General features: G+C 42.7%; 1 protein-coding gene across 1 annotated transcript in view; it reads left to right on the plus strand.

The window, feature by feature from the left end:
* Positions 1-23,131, plus strand: part of Zcchc2 (zinc finger CCHC-type containing 2) — a 187,349-nt gene that overhangs the window by 155,651 nt on the left and 8,567 nt on the right. Inside the window, exons 6-15 of the mRNA XM_013346665.1 lie at positions 601-677; positions 2,525-2,596; positions 8,758-8,870; positions 12,242-12,336; positions 14,436-14,519; positions 16,341-16,398; positions 18,310-18,445; positions 19,374-19,438; positions 19,804-19,898; positions 22,711-22,842. Coding sequence (XP_013202119.1) covers positions 601-677; positions 2,525-2,596; positions 8,758-8,870; positions 12,242-12,336; positions 14,436-14,519; positions 16,341-16,398; positions 18,310-18,445; positions 19,374-19,438; positions 19,804-19,898; positions 22,711-22,842 — 927 coding nt within the window. The remainder of the gene's footprint in view (positions 1-600; positions 678-2,524; positions 2,597-8,757; positions 8,871-12,241; positions 12,337-14,435; positions 14,520-16,340; positions 16,399-18,309; positions 18,446-19,373; positions 19,439-19,803; positions 19,899-22,710; positions 22,843-23,131) is intronic.

Below are 23,131 nucleotides of genomic sequence, written 5' to 3' on the forward strand. Positions count from 1 at the left end.
GTTCTCATGTTCACTATGTTCACCATTCCATCCTTGGAACTGCACATATGGTGCTTTTACAGCGAGACTTCAGGGTTCCTTATGGTGCTCAGTTTATACTACATTTTACCAGCTCCAGGAGATACAGAATCTCCTGGCCTCTGGGCAGCAGGCATGCATGTGATACACATATATACATGTAGGCAAACACTTATACGAATTAAAAACAAGAAGATACTTTCTAATTTATTCCTATTATGTATAAATAATTGAACAAGCCTTGTGTAGTAAGTTGACACCAAAGTGCTGTATTGAGATAATCTGAATAAGAATTTTCATTGTTACCCTGTAGAGAAAATCTTCAGTAAAGTCTCTTTGGGTATTTCGTTTTTGTTGTTGACTGCTTAACACTCTTGGGCATTCGGCATCTTAAAATATATAGGAAACATCCACTCATGCATGGATGAGTGGCATATTGCTGTGTATCCATTTGTTAAGTTTAGTTGTGGAGAGTAAGTAAATAGTTTAATTACTGGCATTTGTCAAGTTATAAGATTACTTTAGGTAACTGAATATGTGTGTAATCTCTAACACAGTCAGCATGTGTGTTTTTTCTTTCAGCTGTACACATTGAGAAGATAATGTTGAAAGGAGTCCAGAGAAAAAGGGCTGACAAATATTGGGAGTACACTTTCAAAGTAAGCTATTCTTACCCTCAAAAGATGCATCATTTACTACAATAAGTGATCTTTAGAAGAACTAACTGCTAGCAGGTTTACTACTTTAAAGATGGTAGGTATATAGATAGGTAGATAGGTAGGTAAATATGGTAGTTTTTAAAAACAAGAACCTTAGACTTGGGGACACTATTAAAAGCGTAAGGTATAGCCTTTAAAAGTAAAAGCAAATGTTTTCAAAAGTATTTGCAGACCACTGACCTTCTCTGTCCTGGCATCACTGCCCCGCTTCCCTGTTTCTCATGGGACTTTTTCACCCCCGCTTTGTGGCTTTGTTGTCTTGTTGCCTGAGAACCCCAGGGTCCGGTCAGATTCTGTTACTGTCAGGGTAAGACTTCCCACCCGCTTCTCTCTGCTGCAGCTTCACTGTTGAGCCTGCTAATGTTGGATCACACATACTATACTCTAAACCTCTGTGGAGTGAAGCCAGGGTTCTCTGCAGCCTCGCGTCAGTTCTTCCAACAGCCACTGCTTGCCAGGTTCTAGCTGTCCTCTCTCCCGAAGACTCTTGTAACCCTCTGGTAGAATGTTTTCTCCTTCCTCTGCAGACTGCTACCACTCACTATAGCTTCCACTGATCCTTGAGTAGATCATCTTCAGCCCCTGCCATCCTACGGTGTCTGCCTTGCTCAGTACATTTTTTGAATGAATTTTAAAACTCTTTTAACTTCTACTTTGAAGGAGAATAATCCTTGGCTTTGTGGTTTCCGTTTCCAATTTCCATGTGTCTCACTTTTGGCATATTTGACTCTTTGCCCTTGAAACTCTGCATGCTGGCTTCTCCTCTGGTTGTCGGAGTGCACTGCTTTTCTGTAGACCTTTCTCCTTACCTTGGACCAAAGCTCAGCTCATCTGGCTCAAATGCTCCCTCTCTACAGAGCCTTCTCAACCCCTGGCTGCTCTTGCTTCAGGCCGAAGCCCCCATCTTTGAGGTGATGGTGACTGTAGAAACTCTTAAACATTTGTTTGGTTTGTGTGACTGACACGAGACTAACTCAGACTTCAGTTGTCATGTCTCCTCCAGTATCCACCTACCCACGTAGATGATTATCATGTAAGAATTGTACCAACCAATAAACAGGGTTGCTAAGCAGAATTTTGTGTGCTTTATCTAATTGTTATATGTTTAATTGATAAGACTTAGATATTAGCATATTTCAGGTAGTTACTTAAATCAGATGTACAGTAGGAATTGAAGTTCACAGAATTCTTAGTGTCTAGGAGCCAGTATAGTCCTGATCCTGTGTTCATTCTGGCTCACACTTAGCTCATTCTCTCTACCTGGAAATGGAGGTGAGCAGACGCACTGAAGCATCTTTCTAGGATTTAAAACGTCTGAAATCAAAGTGATAATCTCTTCAGAAGCTAAATCTCCCTCAACTGTAAAATAGTACTACCAAAGAGGGAAACACTGCCCTGACTGTTTCTCTTGTACATTTAGTGAGCAACAGGGGACAGGATTTTATCTTTTGGCTCTACCCTGTCATAGTATCATTTTTGTATTTAACCAAAAAAGCAAAACATTTCTGAAAAATTAGTTCCTGAAAATTACTAAAATATAGTTACGTTTTAACACTGCTTTTTAAAGTGTAATTTGAAGCAAATTATTGAAAAACTTAAGATTTTAAGTTTTTAAATTAATGTAAGATTAAACACATTTATAGAAGCTATGATAACGCTAGAAGAACTTTATATTTCTAATTGCTAATCTTAAAATTTAAGTAAGGCCTTTTGTTTTACACATGGCTTTTTCCCCAACCAGTTCCTGCCTAAGCAATAACCATGCAATCTGTGTTTTCTTAAATCAGGTAAATTGGTCTGACCTTTCAGTCACCACAGTAACAAAAACCCACCAAGAGCTACAGGAGTTCCTACTGAAGGTAACATTACAGATTTCCTTGTTAAGATTTGTGTATGACAGAAAGATTCCAAAAGTTTCAGCATCAAAGCAGCAAGGAATGAAAACACACAGAGTTGGCTCCAGACACAAGGAATGTGAGCAGTAGGAAATGTTACATTGTATCTCTTACGTGACATTGCTGGCGGAAGTGGCAAAGGGATTCTCTTTAGAAAATGGGTCCCCATGCTTAGCTCCTAGCAGAGATGTTTCTTTTTAAGGGCTCTTCCCCTGGGACAGTGTCTGTAGTGGTGTGAGACTTATTTCCTGTGCTACGAACCAACTGTGAAGCTCTGCATCTGTGGGCTTTTCCTAAATCTTGTCTTCCTCGGAGCCTGACCTTCTCCCACCCCATCCACCAAAGGTGAAGATGATGGAATTGTCAAAAGATTGTTGTGTTTTTGTTTTTTCTTTTTGTTCTTTTTTTTGTACACATCCTTACCTGTTCCCTTGAGTAAATAAAGTCTTCTAATTAGATTTAATTAAAAAATGAAAGAAACAGTAAAAGGGGAAGCTAGGTCTACATGATCAATAAATTACTATTGCACGGTAAGCAAATACTTCACAGTTTATTGTTAACAGAGAGATAAGCTGCAAAATCCAGAAACAGGAAGTATTCATAACTCAGTTACCAAATTTCATATTAGAGTGTCCTTACTGAACTGATAGCACCTGGTATCTGGGGATTTGCACTGTGTGCCTGCCACTCTATGTGTCTTCTGTTGAGCTCATGTCTGTGACTGTTGATTCTTGAAACTCTGCAAGGGACTGCGTTTTCACAGTCTGGGGGCTTGAGCAGAATGCGTAGCTGATGCTCCATACCCTGGCGAAACGGTGGCTCGCGGGATTTGTTAGTCTGTCTGGATTAAGGCAGTTGAATGGTGTCTTTCCTGTGGCTTATTTTAAACTGAATTTTCTCTTTTTGTTCCCCTTTTTTTTATTAAAAATAGATTCTTTTTTTCCTCTCATATCCTGATTACAATTTCCCCTCCTTCTATTCCTCCCAGTTTTTCCTCATCTCCCCTCCTGTCCAGACTTACTTCTTTTCTGTCTTTCATTGGAAAAGAACAGGCTTCTAAGAGATAACAAAATAAAAACCATCACACTGAAGTTGGACAAGAGTTCCATGAGAAGGCACTAGACTCAGGAATCCCTGCGAAACGTTAAACTGAAAGCTGTCACATAATGCAGAAGACGGCACAGACCTGTGTTGGCCCTGTACTTGCTTCAGCCTCTGAGTTCGCATGAGCCTTGCTCAGCTATTCCGAGGGCCTTTCTCTCACGTCCTCTGCCCCCTCTTCAGTGGGGTTCCCTGAACCTTGGAGAGAGATTAGATGGAGGATATTCCATTGAGAACTGTGTATTCCAAGGTCTGTGTGTATAATGTCTGGCTGTGGGTATTAGTTCCCATCTGCTGCAGGAGGAAGCTTCTCTGATGACGGCTGTATAACCCCTCATCTAGGAGTGTCAGAGACCAGTTTCCATACCAGGGTAGGAGCATGGGGATTAGAAAAATAAAAGAGAAGGAAGATGTGAGGAAAAGGAATAAAATAGAAACACAGGATAGTACCAGGAGGGAGTTCACTGAATACTGAAAAACCGCATCAACATGATAGAAGGAGTGAACTATTTGAAGATTGTGGGCTACATTCTTAGTTAAACATTCCGTAGGCAAGCCACTTCCCACTTCCCGGGAAGAATCCCTTATCTCCATAAGGGAGTAGGAATTTAGTTGGATCCTTAGACTTTGTTTGAGGTAGAAACACATCTGCTTCTCTATTCCAGAAATACAAGGTCTGGATATTAGCCACACCTGTTGACAATAACCTTGAGTGAGCAGAACTCTCTGACCTAAATCTAGGTGGGAACTTTGAGGTAGAAACAGAAAATAACCTTGAAAGAAAAGAAGCTGAGTTCCAATTCTGACCTTTGGTCAGGGTGGAATGGCAACAACTTTGAGCAAGCTGAAACTCCCTGACCTTCAGACAAGGTGGAAATAGGCTCACATTTTTGGGCCTCCACGTAGGTGTGTAGTAGAATGTCCTTAGAAGTAATTTTATTAGTGTGCATTTGTTTATTTTGGCCGTTAGTGTTTAGTTTTACATAGGTTTTTGGGTTTTGTTGGTTAAGGGCTGAGAACTCCTTGACCCATTCAGGTTCCTAACTGCCTGCTTGTCAAGATGGGTTGAGCCTGTGCCTTTCCTTAACCCATCAGTCCTCCACAGTGTGGTGGAAAGAAGACCAAGATAGAAGAGTAGCATTCTGAGCATGGGCCCTTTTCTGCCAGACTTAAGGAAATAATGGGAGGCATCAGGGAAATGAGTGGCTGTGACCCTGCCAGGTGCTGAGGAGCCAGGCAGCATTGCAGCAGGGAGAGCAAACGCTGGCTGGCTTCTGATGATAAAGCCAAGTTGCATCTGCCCCTCTTTCCTTTGTATACATCTGTGAACCTTTTCTGCTTACTGCTAGCTCATTTGTGTCTTGATAGGGTACATTTACCAGCGTTTAATGTAAGTTAAATAAACAATTATGAGCAGCCACCAGGATTTGGCAGCAGGGTGTTCTTGTTTCCTTCTGTCTCCTGTTTTCTTCAGTACACAACTCCAGTGCTAGAGAATGAGCTCCACAGGATACAGTGCCACCTCTCGAGGCCAGCTTGTGTGTGAGACTGCCACCTCTATGTCTCTCTTCCTCTAAGAGTTCAGTGAGCAACACAGAGCCCTCTGCCAGGCTGTGCCCTGGCTTCTAGCAGTCTTCTGTGTCTACCTAAACTTGAGCAGTGCTGTATCTTAACAGATTACATTTCTTCTATCACATAGTTTTTCTAAAAGATAAATGCTTAACAACAACAAAACTCCCAAATGCCTAACTTATTCTTCAGGGTCATGATAATTAACCCCTCTGCTTAGCCAGCATTTGACTAGAGCACTTTTCCTTAAATGTATGAACACCACTCTTACATGGGGTAATCTTCACTGTCTTTCTAGAAAGAAATTGCCTCTTGTCAAGTATTCTTCAGGTTACCTGCTTCTATCTTTAACTTTATTTGTAGAAGTCCAGAGCAGAACCTGTCCATCTGAGCACCTGTGCAGTGATCTGTGAACGGGTGTGGTTGGTGTTGAGTTGCACTGCAGTTTGCAGAAATAATAGGGGCTTGGAGTGGCTGAGTTCTGTCTTTGGGAGAACAGCAGCTTTTGCCCTCCATGCCCTGGCCCCCTCCAGTTTTGTTTTCCATGTTGCCACAGCAGCTCTGTGAATTTTTATTTCTTCCTCTGCTCTTATATTCACAGTTTGTGAGAACAGAGTAAGATTTTGGAAGCTTGGTAGCTTCTTGAGTGAATGAAATGTACTGTACATTGTAGGGAGGTTTTATGAATGACTGCACAGGAACAATTGTAGAGATGACAAACTGCGTGTGCTTCAAAAACTCTGTCTTAACATTAGAACGGAGCAGCTGCTGGTGCACATGGAGTGTGCCCATGGCTAGCTGTGTTTTCTGCAGCTGGACAGCAGTTTCCAGACTCGGCCATGTCTAGTCGTGAAGAGTAAACTACTCTATGGCATCTGGAGTCTACTTTAGCGACTCCTGAGTTGAAGAGCAAGATTGGCAAGTCTGCATTGGATCTAACTTACTGTGGCTCGGAAAGCAAACCAGCATCCTGTGGTTCAGCTGACAGTGTTGCAGTGGTCTCTTCATGAGTCAAGCCCAGGGTCCCTCCTCCAGTTGAGTTCAGGGTCTTGACATCACAAGTGTAAGCCATTAAAGTGTGAAGACAACGAATCAGTAGGAAAGACAGGTTTGAGATTTATAGCATGGTTTAAATTGATTGGCTTCTTTTCAGAGTAAAGAACTTCTTCAATGAGGGGCTGCCTCATGGTGCCCTACTTCATGAAGTAAGGGAAGAAGATACAGGCTTTTATTAATATGAAGGTAGATTGATCAACTTAAGTTGTTGTGTTCATCAAGATCCTTGGGTACCAAGGTCTTGATGAGCTAGTTCCATCAAAGCTTCTGAATCTTTGCAAGTCGCTAATACACAGGAGAGGATAGCTGATCGCACTTGCAGAGACTATCAGTTGACAAGACTCTGCCAGATAACCCGCCAGTGATGTCGGTGGTGTCGATGCTTCCAGTCGAGATGTGTGTTGACCAAGCAAGTTGTCATCAAGGTTAGATCCAAAACCACACAGTGGGAACTAAAGATGGTTACAAATAAGGCCATTTCGTTCCCACCTGAGCGACTGACCCTTTTAGGAGACTCCTTGAGGTGAAGGCTGCAACTCCCTATTGTGAATCAACAATTTATTCTTGCTAACCTTATTAACAAGAAAAATAAAGATAAAGGTCTGCTTATTAGGTTTGGCCTTTTTAAGATAAATTTGTATCTAGATACAAAACCTTTCCTTACTCTGAGGCTGACATAGGACTAGATCTGTTATAACTAAGATGCAGAGAGGAGAAAGTCCAGTATAAAATAGAATATACACGAAACACCTGAAAGCTTCCAATTGAGTGAGCCCTGGAAAAAAGACAAAAACAACATGAAAATAAACTAGATTGCACAGTGACTGCGTGGCCACACTCAGTCCAGTAATGTGAACATTGCATAAACTTGGTGGCACTTTGCATGGTGGGCCTCAGTTGTATAAAGCAACTATCAGGGGCTTGAAAATTGAAATAGACTTCTCTGCCACAGCTTCTTTGTCAGTGTATTACTTGTAGATGTGTTTGCAGTACACCCATGTAAAAACTACGTGAAGTCCAGCATGTCTGTGGCCCTAGAACTGGAGTGTTGAATGACACTGGCCAGCCAGTCTAGCTCATCAGTGAACTGAATTCAGTGAGAGGGACCCTGTCTCAAAAGATGAGCTGGGAAGCAATGGTGGGAGATACTTGGTGTCAACTTCTGGTCTCCCCGGCATGTGCAGACACACATGTTCATACATATACACATGCACACACTATATATACACTAAATAATATGTTTTACTAATGTTTAAAGTTAGTAATAAATACCTACTGTCAAAAAAATCTATATTAATACACTGATGTCAAAGTGTCCATTTGAAATTAATAGTATTTTTTTATTTGGGAAATGTGTCAATTCAGAATTCATTTCTTCAGGCTGGTGTTGGAGGACATGCTTTTCGTGGTAGAGTGAAGATGCCATTTTGTGATCTCCCCAGATTGATGAGCAGACATTGTCCAAATCACTGTGCCCAACCTCAGTGCCATCACCTTTGCCCTCTCGTGTTTGAGGACTGTGTTTACTAAAAGAATTTTAGTGAAAGTGACAGTAATTCAGAAGTTAATCCCAAAAGTCAAGATTGAATTCTTGAAAAGCTTAGAAAGTTAGTTTTAGAACCCATTTTTCAGGAATATTTTTAATTAAGCAAGTTAAATAATATGATAAGAGTTTGGCTTCATTTGAAATTTTTCTTGGCCAAATGATTCTTTCTTACAGATTCTAGCACATTGCTCATAGGACACGTCCATCATGTTGAGGGAAAATCTGGAGGGTGGTTTTTGTTTTGTTTTTATAATTATGGATGTGGCTTGTGCAGGGTCTGGTCCATGTAGAGGTCGGGGGCAGCCTTGAGAGTCACTTCTCCCATCCACTTTGCCTGGGTTTTGGGCATTGAACTTGAGTAGCAAATACTGAACCATCACCAGCTCTGATGGATGTTTTTGGTGTAAATAAAACTCAAAAGAATTCCACCCAGCCTTCATAACTTTGTTCTTTATTTGGCGTAGAGCATTTAATTGTCCAGCACTGCTGAGATTACAATGTGAGCGGCAGGAAGCACAAAACTGATAACTATGGAGATGGAGACAACACTTCTCAGAATAGTGTTCCAAGATCACAGTGCCAGCTGTCTATGCTAGTTTAGCTTGAAGCTCTGTATGCATGTCATCTCGAAGGGCATAGGGCCTCACATGTGCGAGTCATGTGCTGAACACATGGGTGTCCAGTCCATCTATGCAAGCCCCAGGAGATCTGAGTCTTAGAACAGACCTGTACCACCGTCAGCCTTGGAAAGAATGCTGTGGGCTGGCTGAGGAGAAGGCAGTTTTTTTAAGTCTGTTTATATTTGTTCATATGTTTGAAGAACTCAGCATTGGATACTGTTTTTCTCTTGTAGCTTCCAAAGGAATTGTCTTCTGAGACCTTTGACAAGACCATCTTAGGAGCCCTAAATCAGGGGTCTTTAAAAAGGGAAGAGCGGCGACACCCTGACCTGGAGCCCATCTTAAGGTAACAGCCACTAGTCTCTGGCCACGAGTGCTTGGGACAGGCTGTGAGGGAGAGCAGAGGCCTTTTTCCTCTGGATAGGCCGGGGCTCACGGTAGAATGTGGCAACAGTCTTCCTTCTTTCTTTAACAGCATAAATTTGGTTCTTTTAACCTGAAAATATCGTGAGTTAAACCTCTTAGGTTTCTGCTGCTGCTGTCGTTGTTTTCCATAAAGCTGTATTGAGGATGTCCTTGTCTAGTAGCTGGGCTGCGAGAGACTGAGTCGTCCAGAGAATGGGAGCATGGGGCACATGCTCACTGCCATTTCTTGGAGCCCAGTGCTCGTTAAGGTCAGATCTTCGCCCTGGGGGGCCAACAGGGTGATGGGTGCTGCAGGCCCTCCTCTTCCCTCACAGATCAAGTGTGGGTGTAAAAGTCTTCAGCAGTTCCAGTCTGGGTAGAAAGAAGGTTGGATGGTTGATGTGTCCTGAATGGAGGCTTCCGAGGTGGAACAGTAGGGAGGCGAGGGGGTAGGAAAGCAGGTCGGGGTTGGAGAAGTGAGCAGAGTGGCGTAGTAGTGTGATTGGGAGTTCCAGGTACGTCTTACAGCACCAAGAATCCCCTGAGGTTGACGTGGGATATCTGAGACATCCTGGGCTGAAGCAGCTGCTCACGCGCCGGGGGTTAGAGTGTGGGCATGGTAGTTATCAGTTGGTGTTTGGCTGGAAACTTAAGCTTACTAAAAGGCTAACTGTAAGTATGACCTCAGGGTCAGGCTTGTGAGACCCTTCTAATTTGCCCTCCCAAGGAAACTGTGTCCCAGAGTGTTCTTAGGATCGACGTTGCCAAGGAGGGGAAGGCAAAAGCAATCTTGCTCCCCAACAGAGATAGGCAGGAATCTGGAATGGCACCTATTGCCAAATTGTGACTGGGAGAAAATGAGTGGACGGAGATGGAGCCCAGCATGACTCCCCTTGTAGACCAGGTCATCGTAGACCAGGTCATCGTAGACCAGGTCATTACCAACTGATCCGTGACTTCGGGTGGGAGAGAACTGAAGCTGCTTCCAAAACTGAGCGTGGATGTGGAAGGTGGATCTAGAAGTGGGTAGGTGACTGGGTGACATGGAGGAAAAGAGATTTGAATGGCAAGACAAGGGTGTACAGGCGCATGCGTGCATCTTCCACCAGGGCAGCTGTAAAGAGTTGCAGTCCTGAGTTTAGTAAGAATAAGGACATACAAGCTAGCTAGTAGTCTCAGATGTCACTGTGGGAGGGTCTAGTAGACAGGATAAGAGGGGAGCAGAGAGCAGGCCAGGTAAGAACAGGTGAGTAGAGGTATCAGACAATTGAATTCTTGAGTGCCTGTGTGCTCAGACTTCAGAGAGCCCTAATACTTCTTGGGGACCTTGTGAAAGTGGCTCCTTATTCTCCAGTCATGGGATGGGCAGAGAATTCTGACACCAGTAAGCTCCAGGAGGCGCTGATGGTTCATACAGGCCTCTGCAGCTGATTCAGTACTCAGAACTACATCCACCTGAACTGTAGGGCTAGGGTATATCTAGCAGCATGAACCTAGGGCCTACCTGGGAGTGATAGAATATGACCCTTAAATGAACCAGAAGGTCAGTGTGCACTGGTCCCTGTCTACATTAGCTTCAGTATGTGCTTTGAACCTAGCCCCACCATCTATACTCAGTAGTAATGGACTAAACTCCACTGTTTTGCCTCTCGGTGGGGAGAGATGCAGTTTCCTAAGCTTAATTTGGTATGTCTTAATGTGTAGTGCTCGATGTTCAATGACAATTATATTTGGGTAGCCTTGTGTTTCATGATAAGTATACCAAATATTCAAGACCATGAGGTAATTCAGAAGAGAAAAAAAAAATTCATCTTGTCCAGATAATTTTTTATTTTTGTTGATGTTGTAATTTTTTCTTTGCCTGTAATTAAGTTCTACAGTTAAGTTACCTCTCAAAACTATTTAGTCCTTTAAAGTTGTTTGTTTTGTTTGTGACAGTCATACAGTGTAACCTAGCACTCCCTCCTGCTGTCCAGGTCCCGAGAGGCCAGGTAGCTCCAGCACGTCTGTCTCTAAAGTCTTCACGTGCTGAGGAGAGGTCGTGTTCAGGGCAGGGCCTGCTCAGAGTAGGACTCCCCATAGCCGGGCATTTAGAACTGACTGGTTGGATAGATGAGTCATTGCCTTCTGGCTCAGGTTGGCTTTCTTCCTCTCTTCCTGTAAGATTGCCAGTTTACTTTATGAAATGATGAATTTTTATCTATATATGTTTAGATTTTTGTGGCTTTCTTAGCTCTTTGAATGAAATAAGAATGAACAGTGGCGATTTGTCTTTGTGTTATGATGTGCTGTGATGGTTAGAATGGAATTCCAGTCTTTGCTATGTGTCCCATCTCTGTCTCCCTTACGATTGGACACAAACATCCAGAGTGTTGGTAACTCTCAGGGTAGCTCAGTGGGCATGTGGGAAAAAGAACATTTGAAATCTTATGCCATTTCTTACTTGAAAATTAATTATAAAAGTGGGACGTTGATGGTATGCACCTCCAGTCCTCAGCCCTGGGACCCTAAGACAGGAAGATTACCGAGCGCAGGAGTTCGCGACAAGCATAGGCAGTTCAAGACCCCATCTCCAAAAAAGTACTTAAAGTGGTTTGTTGGTTTTAATTAGCTTCTAAGAGTTAGATACTGAAAACAGACTGTGAATAAAGCGAAAGCAAGTGGGTCCTTGGCCTAGCAGTGCGCCGCTGCGGGCATCCGTGCCAGCGTCAGCTACGGGAGGTCGGGCACTTCTGGGCTGTTATTGTCTCAAAATAAGAATTGGGAAAAATTAGTAAAGTGAGGCTGGGGACAGCTCGGTGACAGAATTCTTCCCTAACTGTGAGGGTGCTCCTATATGATCTTTTGTTTTTTATGGTAAATTAGACTTACCATTCCTTATGACGTGGCAGTAACCTGCCTCTGTGCTCCTAACATCACAACCCCACATACTCACCTCAGCACAGCCAGATGGAAGGAAGACAGAGGCTTTGCAGGCCCTTTTCTGCGTAGAAAAGCAGCTTTTGGACCATCTAAACAAACAGCTGAAATAAGACCTTTATTTGGGGTGGGGGGTCAGCTTGAAACTTTTCCAGAAAAAATAAATTTGTTTAATAGATTCTTGCAAATAGGTTTTGTTAAAAATTTATTCAGTCCTGTGGAAATACTTCAGAAAATGTTTTCTTTGGGGAAAGGTTTGACTCACCCCCCCCCCCCACACACACACATGCACACACACCAGTGCGTGAATGCAGCAGTCGCTCAGTTGGTTTATCGTCTGAATGGAGACTAAAATGTGCCCTCCGGTAGGTAATGTAACTCTTGTTCTTGCAGGCAGCTATTCTCAACTTCATCCCAGGCTTTTCTTCAGAGTCAGAAAGTCCGCAGCTTTTTCCGGTCAATATCATCCGGGTCTCAACATAGTCTCAGTAAGTGCCTCTGTTCCCTGTGGAAATCTGCGAAATGTTGTTTTGTTTTGTGTTTTGGTTTTTTGAAGGGTTTGGTTTTTGTGTCTTACTGTGCCATCTTGTTGTTCAAATTTGAAGAATTTTAGTTAAAAGTTAAGGAATAGAGATATGCAATTAAGAAATATTTGTCCTTTTTAGTGAACTTTACACTGTACCTTTAAAGATACCCATACAGCTGGGGCAGTAGAACTCTGCCCTTCAGTCCTTCAGAGCTGCTGGCTGCACCGGGCAGGGTGTACAGGGTCCCTTCCTCCTGCAGTGCCATCTAGTGCTGACTTGTGCAGTCCCTTAGCCTGACCGTCCCACGCGACCTCTACATAGTCAGAACTTAAAGACCAGCCTCTGCTAGACAAAGGTGGTTGTATTTTTTTATCCCTTCCCAGCCTTTCTGTGGTTTGGGGTAAGCTTTTTTAGTTCCTAGAGTACTGCTTAAAAATGCTAGCTTATCTTGGGACTATTCTGGGAATAAATTTTATTTGTTAATTCTTTGATAAAAATTTTAAAAGTTTGATAAATCAAGATGTTAAATGAAAGTCTTGAGCTCCCTTGGACCCCTTGGCTGTAGCTACTTGCAGGTTCCGCTCTTCCTAGAGCCTGTGACTCACTGTCTGGTGTCTCCGTCTCTGCATCCGTCACGTCAGGGCTGTTAACCCAGATTGAGGTGTGGCCTCTTCAGGGAGTTTCCCCACTCCTGCTTCTATGTGTTGTTTTGCTTTCCTGTTTCAGTGTTTATCAATCCTGTCTTGTGTCAATTTTCTACAAATTCTCCTCAGCCTGACTTTTAAACAGATGTTTTGCCAATAATGCTGATATATTCCATAGATTTTTTTACTCACTTTAAGCACAGCCAATATTTTAAGGAACTTTTTTCTTTGTTTTTTTTTTTTTTCATTTGTCTTTGTTTTATACCTAAAAGAAAAGGAAAATACACGCCTCCTAAGTTTGAGGTATGAAAAAAAGATGAGAAATGGGATTAACTGTTGAGCATGATCCTTTTAGAGTTTGACTAACTGCTGAAGGGGTCCGTGTGCTGTGCGCGCCTGCCGTAAATGTTGGGAACCTGGTTAGCAGTTAGGGTCGAAGTGTAATTCTGGGAGTAGCTGACTGAAATAAGATGTACAACTGCAACTCCGTGGCTGAGTTTATGTCTGAACAGTGACAGTGCTTTTTAAAGTCATGCTTATTCACAGTCAGCACTTCTCCCCAAGTCAAAGTGTGAGATTTTTTTTTAAATAGTATCTGCCAATAGCACCTGGTTCATTCTAAAAAGGCGTTGAAACAAAGTTAAGCTTTTATCCGAGATTATCACCCTGCCCAGGAAAGCCACCCACATGGGAATTATGCATATACATAAGGCAAAGTCTGAGGGCTTGGCAAGGTTTTCAGTTCACAAGCAATGCGAAGGAGCCTGGCAGATCTTATCTGAAGACGGAACATGTACAGTACTGTTGAAAGTACACGTCTTGGCTTGTGGGCAAACGTGTCAGCACTCTATGCATGTGTGAGTTGTTTGCTGAAGAATAGTACGGTGTTGTCAGGGTTCGTTTGCACACTTAAAAACTCTATACTTTTTGTTACCCTGGGGCAGAAAACAGTATCCCATATGCTGATAGATTACTCTTGAGCAAGCAGTCTTAACACTCTTAACCTTGTCTGTAGTCCACTGCCATCAGAGTGTGTTCCGTGGGTTAGTGCTGACCCACAGTCGCTGCTCTGTAACAAAACAGAAAGGTGGGGTTTACAACAGTTCAGTAGCCCAGTGTTGTTAAGGGGTTTAAACAGTAACAGTGTACTTTAGACAGTAGATAGCAGAGACACTCTCCATCTGGTCCTTCTTCAGGGACTGACAGGTGTGGGATGACTTAAGGGAGCAGCTTGCTCCAGGACTCGGCTCAGATAGACCTGTGCATCTTCAAGGTCCTACCTTGGAGAAAGGTTCTTTCACTAGAAACCCTTCTCTCTCCTCTTCTTGGGGCAGAGGGATAATCATTATACTTATTTTCTTTTATCTCACTATTATAATTTTCCCAGAGTTAGTAGTATTGAATTATTTCCTGCAGATAACTTACAGTCCTCTCTGAAGACTTCTAAGATTTTAGAACACTTAAAAGAAGACAGCTCAGAAGCTTCAAGTCAAGAAGAAGGTAATTGTAGCCCACTAGACTAAGTCTGCACACACTGGCACAGTCAGCACAGAGGAGAGAGAGCCGAATGGCACCTCAGTGCAAGGGCAGGGAAGAGGTTGCTCGCTCCATTGCAGTGGCATTTCATCTGTATTTAAATAAATAAAGCCTGCCTGAAGATCAGAGAGTAAAACAGCCCCACTGCTCAGCCTTACAGATCAAGCAGTGGTGACACACACCTTTAATCCCAGTAACCACACTAGTTTGGCATAGAAACCCGGCAGTGGTGAGTGGTGAACACCTTTAATCCTGGCACTAGAGAGGATTATAAAACCAGAGGAGACAGCCCTCAGACTGTCTCATTCTGAATTCCTAGAAGCAGGATCGCCATTTTGGACTGAGGTAGAGGTAAGAGCCTGTGGCTGACTGTTTTGCTTTTCTGACCTTCAGGTTGAACCCCAGTTTCTGTCTCTGGGTTTTTATTAATCGAGCTACACTCCATGGTGTTGTCACCATGAATTGACTTCCTATATGAAGTATGGGTTAATCACATCCTACCATATGTCACACACAAAACTTTCAAGGGAATAACAACGATTTGTAAAATCTTAAAGTTTTATATATAAACCTGGGGCAAGAAGGCAGATCTAATCTTTTTTTGTTTTTTGAGACAGGGTCTCTCTGTAGCTTTGTAGCCTGTCCTGGAACTAGCTCTTCTAAATCAGGCTGGCCTGGAACTCACAGAGATCCACATGCCTCTGCCTCCTGAATGCTGGGATTAAAGGCGTGCGCTACCACCGCCTGGCTAAGGTGGATCTAATCTAAAGCAAGAATTTAGTATATGACCAAAGAGCCCAGATACTTTTCCAGTCAGGGAGTTGACTGGAAGAAGACTGATTGCTCACAGTTAAAGGACCCTTCTACAGAAATCAGTGAAAAAGTCATCCTAACAGAAATGTGAGTAAAAGGCATAGTTAGCAAACACGGATGACGAAACGCTGGAGGTGATTAGCGTGTGGGCTTGCAGGTAATTGAGTATTTGAAGGGAAGGACAGTGAGAACAGAGCATATTCCTCAGGCAGGTGAATCATTTTCAAGTCTGACGCCACACACGATGGCAAAGAGAGCACAGACGTCATCAATGAGATGGAAATTTGCAACGTGTGGGCCCAGAATTTGTCACGTTGCAGTGAACTGGAGATGATGGCTGCTGCCTGCTCATTCTTCATCTGTGAAACTTGCCCATGTGCTGTCTGTGCTATGTGTGCTGGGCAGGAGTTGAAAGGGTATTGTAGCGTATTGAACACTCCCCAGCCCCATATAAGCTTATGAATGTACGTCCAGATGCAAGTAGTTAGAGTGCAGCTCTGACTGGACTGGATGAGTGGAAGGTGACCCTTAGCTTATCTCAGACCTTGTTTCTTTTTATAACATCGAGGGAGTGGTCTGGTACAGGAGCATATGTGTTTCTTACAGACTTTAATAATACGGACATCCTTTTTAAATGCAAACAAAGAGTAAAACTCTTCATTTAAATACAGTTTGAAGTAACAGAGTCATTAAATTTGCATAACTTTGAGCAAGACTGATGTGCACATCTGAGGTAATTGAAGATGTGTTAAGGTGTCTTCTGTAAACTGCGTGGGGTGCTGCACACCTGTAGTCTGCACCGGAGGGTGAGACAGGAGTTGGAGTCTGAGGTCGCCCTGTACTGTATACGAACGAGATCCTGTCTCACAAAAACAGGCACAAACTCCCCTTGTCAGGGACCGCCACTGCTGATCTGCTCCAGTGAGTACAGCATATAGTGTCCTGAACTAATTCTAGTTTTTTCTGCCCTAGATGTGTTACAGCACACCGTAATCCACAAGAAACATCCCGGGAAGATTCCCACTGTGAAGTAGGTACCTGGTTTCTAAAGCGTAAATAAATGTCTCTGTGCACCTGAAAGTCATTAACATTTAGTTAAGCTTCTGATGTATCTATTGACCATGACCCTGCCATTTTGCCCTTTGATTTTTTTTTTTTAGTTGTATTACCTGCTGTTCTGTTTTATCTCTTTCCTACCACCTTTTATGGGAAGTTCTCTGTGGCAGCCGTTATAGTGACACACTGTGTTTCGTTCTTCTGGTGGTCACCCCAAAACTTGTGCATCTCCCACCTTCCTCTTGCAGCATTCCTCAGACAACCCGAGGAACCTGGAGCACTGCCGCTTCATTGTTTTCTGAGTTACAGATCACAATCGTCATGCGTTTTCATTCCCCTCATAGTTCTGAATTTTTTGACAACGTTTTCCATGATTCATTTTGGTCCCTTTTTGCTCCTTGTCCCTAAGCACCTATCTATGACGGTTTTCCTTTTAAATGAGAGCACTGTTTCCTGAATTATATCTGTACATGGTGAATGTAGTTAGGCCTTGAGGTATGTGTATATACATTTCATATTACTAGATATTGGACATAGGTGTTCACAAATACTAGGTAAGCCCTCTCTACCACTAAGCTACACTTAACTCTGCGTGATATTTAAGTTTTTAATCTGAAGGAGAAAAGTATAGCTTGCCTTCATTTTTTTTTTTTTAATTTTTTTATCATTTGCCTTCTTTTTTTTAAGCCTTTTTGCTTGATCTGTGGTTCTAGGTTGGCAGTTATTTCCTGTTAGCTCTTCGAGTCTGTACTTAGACTGTCTTCTGGTCACATAGTTTTTACCCGTTGTGCACGGACGCCGTCAGACTCCTCTGATGTCTCTGGCAGATCACATAGAATCATTGTGTGATGTCTAGCTCACACAGCAATAGTTAGCCCCACTCACTCAAGTGCCGCAAGGCTTCCTGCTTTCTGAACCGGAGCCCTTGCCGATTCTGTGGGCATCTGCTTCCTGTTTTTGTAGGTCTTGGAGCTCCTTTGCATATGGCAACCCTTGTTCCTCCTCTCTGAGATCCCCTCTGAGAAAGACTGCCACTGTAGACTGCTCTGGAGTCTGAAGCCAGCACTCCTGTTGTTGAATCAGTCTCTGCTGTTCTTTTGGTAGTTTTTCCTTCTGCTTTTGGGTTTTTCTCAGTTGTCTGTGATAGACTTTGTAGCTGTTTTTGAATTAAGTCTGTTTCTGGGATCTGTAACTTATACCTTTTGATTTTACAAAATTCCTAACTTGTGTCTTCAGATATTCTTGTTCTGTTCTTCTGAGCCATCTTGTAAGAGTCACTGAGGTCCTGTGAGCTGGGCTGTTCATACATCCCAGTTAGTTTTTATATTTTTGTCAGTTTTTTTATTCTCAAGTATATTTTCTTCAGACCAAACTTCTCATCTCGGTTTTCCTCGTCAGCTTCCACCCTCTGAATTCTCACACCGTTTTCGCAGTTGGAGACTTCCGGTGACTGTGCGGAGTCCTCTCAGTCTGTCCCCGGTGACTTCATTCTCTGGATGCGTTTGGCCTGTCATCTTGTCCGTATTTTGAGGGGTCCCTCCCAGTCACTCTAGATTGATCATCCGTGTGCCTGTCCATACAGTTCCTCACACAGCAGTTCTTGCCTGTTGTAGGCTGTGCAGTGTTCCTGTTGAGCTGACTGACAATGGAGCAGGGGCACCTCAGTCACACAGACACTAATGACAAGTACACTTGCTGATAAATTACATGTTCACTTACTTCATAGGGTATACTTGTTTCTGTATGTCTATATGCTGATGGCTAGACCCTCCAAAGGCAGAAACTAAGAGGTGAGAGGAAGCGTCCCTGTAGCTTCTTCACTGAGGTGGTAGATAGGTTAAGTTAGGGGACAGACTTCACACTTCATGTGCTTTCCTTTCACCAGCAGTGTTGGTACGAGCTGCTCTCCCCTGGACGGGCTTACCATGCAGTATGCAGAACAGAATGGAGTTGTGGATTGGAGGAACCAAGGTTGTGCCACCATCCAGCACCCAGAGCACTGTGTGACCTCGACTGACCAAGTATGTGTCAGGTTGGCTTTGGTGCCATTTGGTTAAAGCGTGGCCACTCTGTATTTCCTAAGAAATGAAGTGTTGTGTCAGGTGGCTTATCTGGTAAGAAGTGAGGAAATATCTCTGTGTGTGCTTTCTCCTTGTACGTAATTGAATTCCTCTGCGGTCTGAAAAGGTGTATCTAGATGACTTTGATCGTTTGTGCAAGACTGATACAATTTAATAAGGCACTTAGTGTCTTTATTCCTAGTTCTACGTGTTCATTAAATAGTTCCAAATTATTATCGTTATTTATTTGGATCTCAAAGGATTATTCACCTGTGAAATCACTATCTTATATGACGATGGGAATTTTCAAACTGGTCTTTCCTTGTACATGTCCACAGAGGTAATGTTTCCAGAACGTTGAAGAATACCTGTGCATTAATGCAGCGCTGTGGTGAACTTTCCAAGGCTGACCACAGTGACTACTGCTATAAGTTGTAGCCGTATAGTATCATAGCGTATGTGGTTGTGTTGATGGCTCAGCTGCTCTCACACAGTAGTGAGTATGGCGTAGATGTGCTGGACACGGGGTGGTTGTGTCCCTGGAGGGTGGAACAAAGCGAGATTTCACTCCGCTCAGAAACAGGAATTTAGGACTAGGCCGTGTTCACTTGTAAAAGTTCCCATTAGTATACTTTGGACTGGTTGACTTTGGAAGGTCAAAGTGCAATGAGGAGACCTGCAGTCAGGTAAAGGAACATGGAGATGTGTTTTAGAGCAGTTTTCTCATGATTACTGTTAGGTGTTTGTCAGATTATGTACATGTTAGTGCTCCTGCGGTAACTGGAGAAGTGGGCTGGAGATGGAGATGTTAGTCTGTGATGGAGAGCTGTTAAAGTGAGGATCCTGTAGCAGTGTGCTGTAGCTGAGGTCTGTTTGTTCTCTCTACTAGCCCTCTGCTGAAAAACGGAGCTTATCTTCAGGAAGTAAGAAGAAAGGGAAGCCACAAATAGAAAAGTAGGTTCAATTTAATGTTTCCAGTAATAAAAAGTAGGAAAGACGAGCATGCAGTGTTTGGATATGGATGTATTTAGTGTATCTATATAAATAGTATATTCCATTGATGTTGCTTTGCCTTTTTGTTTTGGGATTGACGTTTGTAGTTGAAATTATCACTGTGCAGGTGACGGAAGCGAAGCTGCTGTAAGGTTGTGCTCGGTGTGGAGGGCGGAGGTCAGAAGCACACTGAGTGCCGACTTGCTAGGTCTTTGTTAGAATTTACTGTTAATTATTATGGAGGATTTTAGTGATACTGTATTTAATGTTTTTGATAGAGGGCCTTACAAAAGTGTTGATTTCACATGCATATCTGTTTGGTTTAGGGAGAAAATGAAGAAAACCGAGAACAGACCAAATAGTAGAATAAACGGTATTAGACTCTCGACTCCGCAGCACGCTCCTGGAAGTGTGGTGAAAGGTAAGGTCGGCTTCTCTCCTCAAGTGTGGCGTCTTGGTGGATGCTGAGCTGTTGTGTCAGCAGTGGCCTGCTGTGGAGCTGGCCGGCTCTGACGCTATGGCAGTCTTGTCTCGGCTTTGTGGGCCGTCCTCTGGGGAGTCAGTTTTAGAAGGTTACTGACATTTTTATAATTTGATGAATGACTTACGGAGTTTTGTTGGACTGGGTTGTTTAGCTTCCATACCTACCATCTTTAAGGTAGGGGCTTTAAATCCCTCTGTTAAGGTTCATCTGATGGAAAAAACCTTTTTTTCCCTAGTTCATTAGTTGCTTTTTTGTGTGTGTATTTGCATGCAGTATTAATTGTAAAGATAAAAATAAGTAAATAAAAAGCCACCTCTAGAACATTCTGTGTGCACCTGACATTAATTAACTAGCTAATTTCACAAACAGTTGTTTTTGTTTGTTTTGAATCTTACTGTCCTGGCAACACATTAATTTATGACCTAACAAAAGTAACAGGAATGCTTCTTAATTAAGGTATATTTTCAACCAGATGTTCATAGAGAGAGGCTAAATAGTATAGAAAGAAAAATGATTGTATTTTAAATCTCAAATCATGCCAGTTTATTGACTTAGCTAAACTGAGAGTGAGTTTTCTATTTCTGTGATAAAGCACCATGACCAAAGCAACTTATGAAGGAAAGTCTTTATTTAGGGCTCACAGTTTCAGAGGATAAGTCAGTGACCACAGAAGCATGGCAGCCGGCCAGCAGGCGTGGTGCTAGAGCAATAGCTGATAGTTTGTTTACATCTTGACCCACAAGCAGAATCAGAGAAAGCTAACTTGGAATGGTGTGGACTCTTTGAAACTTCAGAGCCAGTGACACACCTCCTCCTGCAAGGCCATGCCTCTTCATCGTTCCCAGACAGTTCAACTAACTGGAGTCTAGGGCAGCGTTCTCATGCAGACCAGGTGCGGTCCAGGAGCGTGTTGGAGCCCTTTGATATCTGATGTTCCAGATGGTTTGTCTGCTGACGGCTATCTGGAAATCACTCCTGTCAGGGCTTCATGTCTTTGTTCCCCTGGCTCATTTTCCATATTGCTTCCATGTTTGACTTCAAAGAACATATTTAGCTGAGTCACTCTCCTGGGCAAGTCCCGTGTGTACCACCCTCTGTGAGGTTCCACTGCCCCTCATTTCACACACTCCTGAAACTCCTGCTCCCCCAAGGCTCTTGTAGCTGCTAAGTTTTTTAATCTCAGATATCCAGAAAGCATCACATGGACTTCATTGCCGTTCAGGGTTTGTTTCCGTGCCCCTTGTTTCTTAGATGTGTGGCCTCTCAGGTTGTATTGTTGTGTATGAGGCAGGAATAATGCCTCCCGCACGCTATTGTAAGGACAGGTAACAGTTTGTGAGCAGACTGAGCAGCACCGAGTGAAGGGCGCCGTCATTTACTTCTTGTTCCTTGTGCTGCTAAATAAGAAGACAGGACACAGCTCTAGGCCGTCACAAGCTTTGTAGATTCTCAACTCCAGTTCCCCTTCCCTTTATCTCTTGAATTTTCAAATTTTATGATCATAATCAGACTTTTTGAGTAAGTCAAACCTTGCCCTAATTGGGGGTTGTTTGTTTTGTTTGTTTGTTTTTGATGTTTGTGTATCTCTCTAGATACAGATATGTGTAATTGGCTCTTTTTATCAAGAAGAAGTATGAATAGAGTGTGCTTTGAGAGCATCGTGTCTCATTAATGCCTTCATGTAATCGGATGCATGCTAACCCCAACCTAAGAAAACCTCTAAAATGTTAGTGTCAATGAAGAACAGCCTTTAAGTCTTCAGTAGACTGGAAAAAATTGTTTTCTTCCCATGTGGAGCAGCAGCCATCGTGAAATGCAGGTGTTAGAGCTGAGGTGCTGGGTCCTTCTGATTAGTGCATTGTTCAGCTTTGAACACACTGTAGCCCATCTAAAGATAGGTATCATTTACTTTTTAATTTTTAAATTTTTATTTTAAATTCTAATTTCTCCTTTGACTGGTAGTATATTCATATTCAGAAATATGAAAGGGAACAAAATAAAGATCTTTGACTGCTCCCTTCTGTTTTCTGCTTCCAGGAAACACTGTGTGCTGTTAGTCATCACTGTTGACATCACGTTTTCTTTGAAAAGTTGATGTCTCAGTAGTAGGGATGGTGGTGCACTCCTGAAATTTCAGGACTGTGGGGGCTGAAGCACAAATATTATCAATTCAAGGCCGGACTAGACTACTCAGTGAAACCATGTCTTAAAAAAAATCCTTTTATAGCTCTATTCTAAAGAGATGTATGCATTGCCACACAGAGACCATTAAGAACTTAGCTTTGGGGCTGGAAAGGTGGCGTAGTGCTTAGGAGCACTGGCCGCACAGTCATGAGGACTTGTTCATACTGCAGCACCTACAAAATGAACTGGTGTGATCTTGCAAGAGCCTTTAGCCCTGGAGCTGGGAGGTAGAGGCAGCTGCAAGTTCTAGGGAGACAGAATCTGTAGACTTCAAAGGTAGCTCAAAGTGGGGCTACTGGGCTGATTCTACAAGAAACAAATTCTGATTAAGTTAATAAAATTTGACTTGTTCTTCTTTGCCTTTGTTTTAAATATGTATTTATCGGCTACTTAATAAATTTTAACATAGCTCAAAGACAATTTTTAAGTGTTGTAGGAAAACAAATAATTTATAGCTACAACTAATTTTTAATAGTTCCCTTTGAAAATTAACTATTAATATAAATTACATTATAAATATAATTTATAACTATATAAATAAATTAAATAGAGTTGTTATTTTTAGATATGAATTTGGACATTGGATCCGGACATGATACATGTGGAGAAACGTCCTCAGAGAGTTACAGTTCTCCGTCTAGTCCACGGCATGATGATGGAAGAGAAAGTTTTGAAAGTGAAGACGAAAAAGACAGAGGTTTGCTTTTAGCAGAGGGAATAGAAAGAGGTGGGGGCGGAAGAAACTATTACCTCTTAAACCACCCGCTATAGACTTAAAATTTGTTATTAGGTATTTAAAGACGGCATATGAAATGAAATATGCATGGATGGGATGATAACACGGCTTGTGTGTGGATGGAGACTGGCAGGGCGAGCACAAGGCCTGTTTGTGGAGACGGTGTTGGGGGGCTCTACTTACGTCTCTATGATGCCTGGGTCTGTGGACTGGTCAGGATCTGTTTGTGGAGACGGTGTTGGGGAGCTCT

The sequence above is a fragment of the Microtus ochrogaster genome, chromosome 6 (assembly GCF_000317375.1).
Source record: "Microtus ochrogaster isolate Prairie Vole_2 chromosome 6, MicOch1.0, whole genome shotgun sequence".
NCBI lineage: Eukaryota > Metazoa > Chordata > Mammalia > Rodentia > Cricetidae > Microtus > Microtus ochrogaster.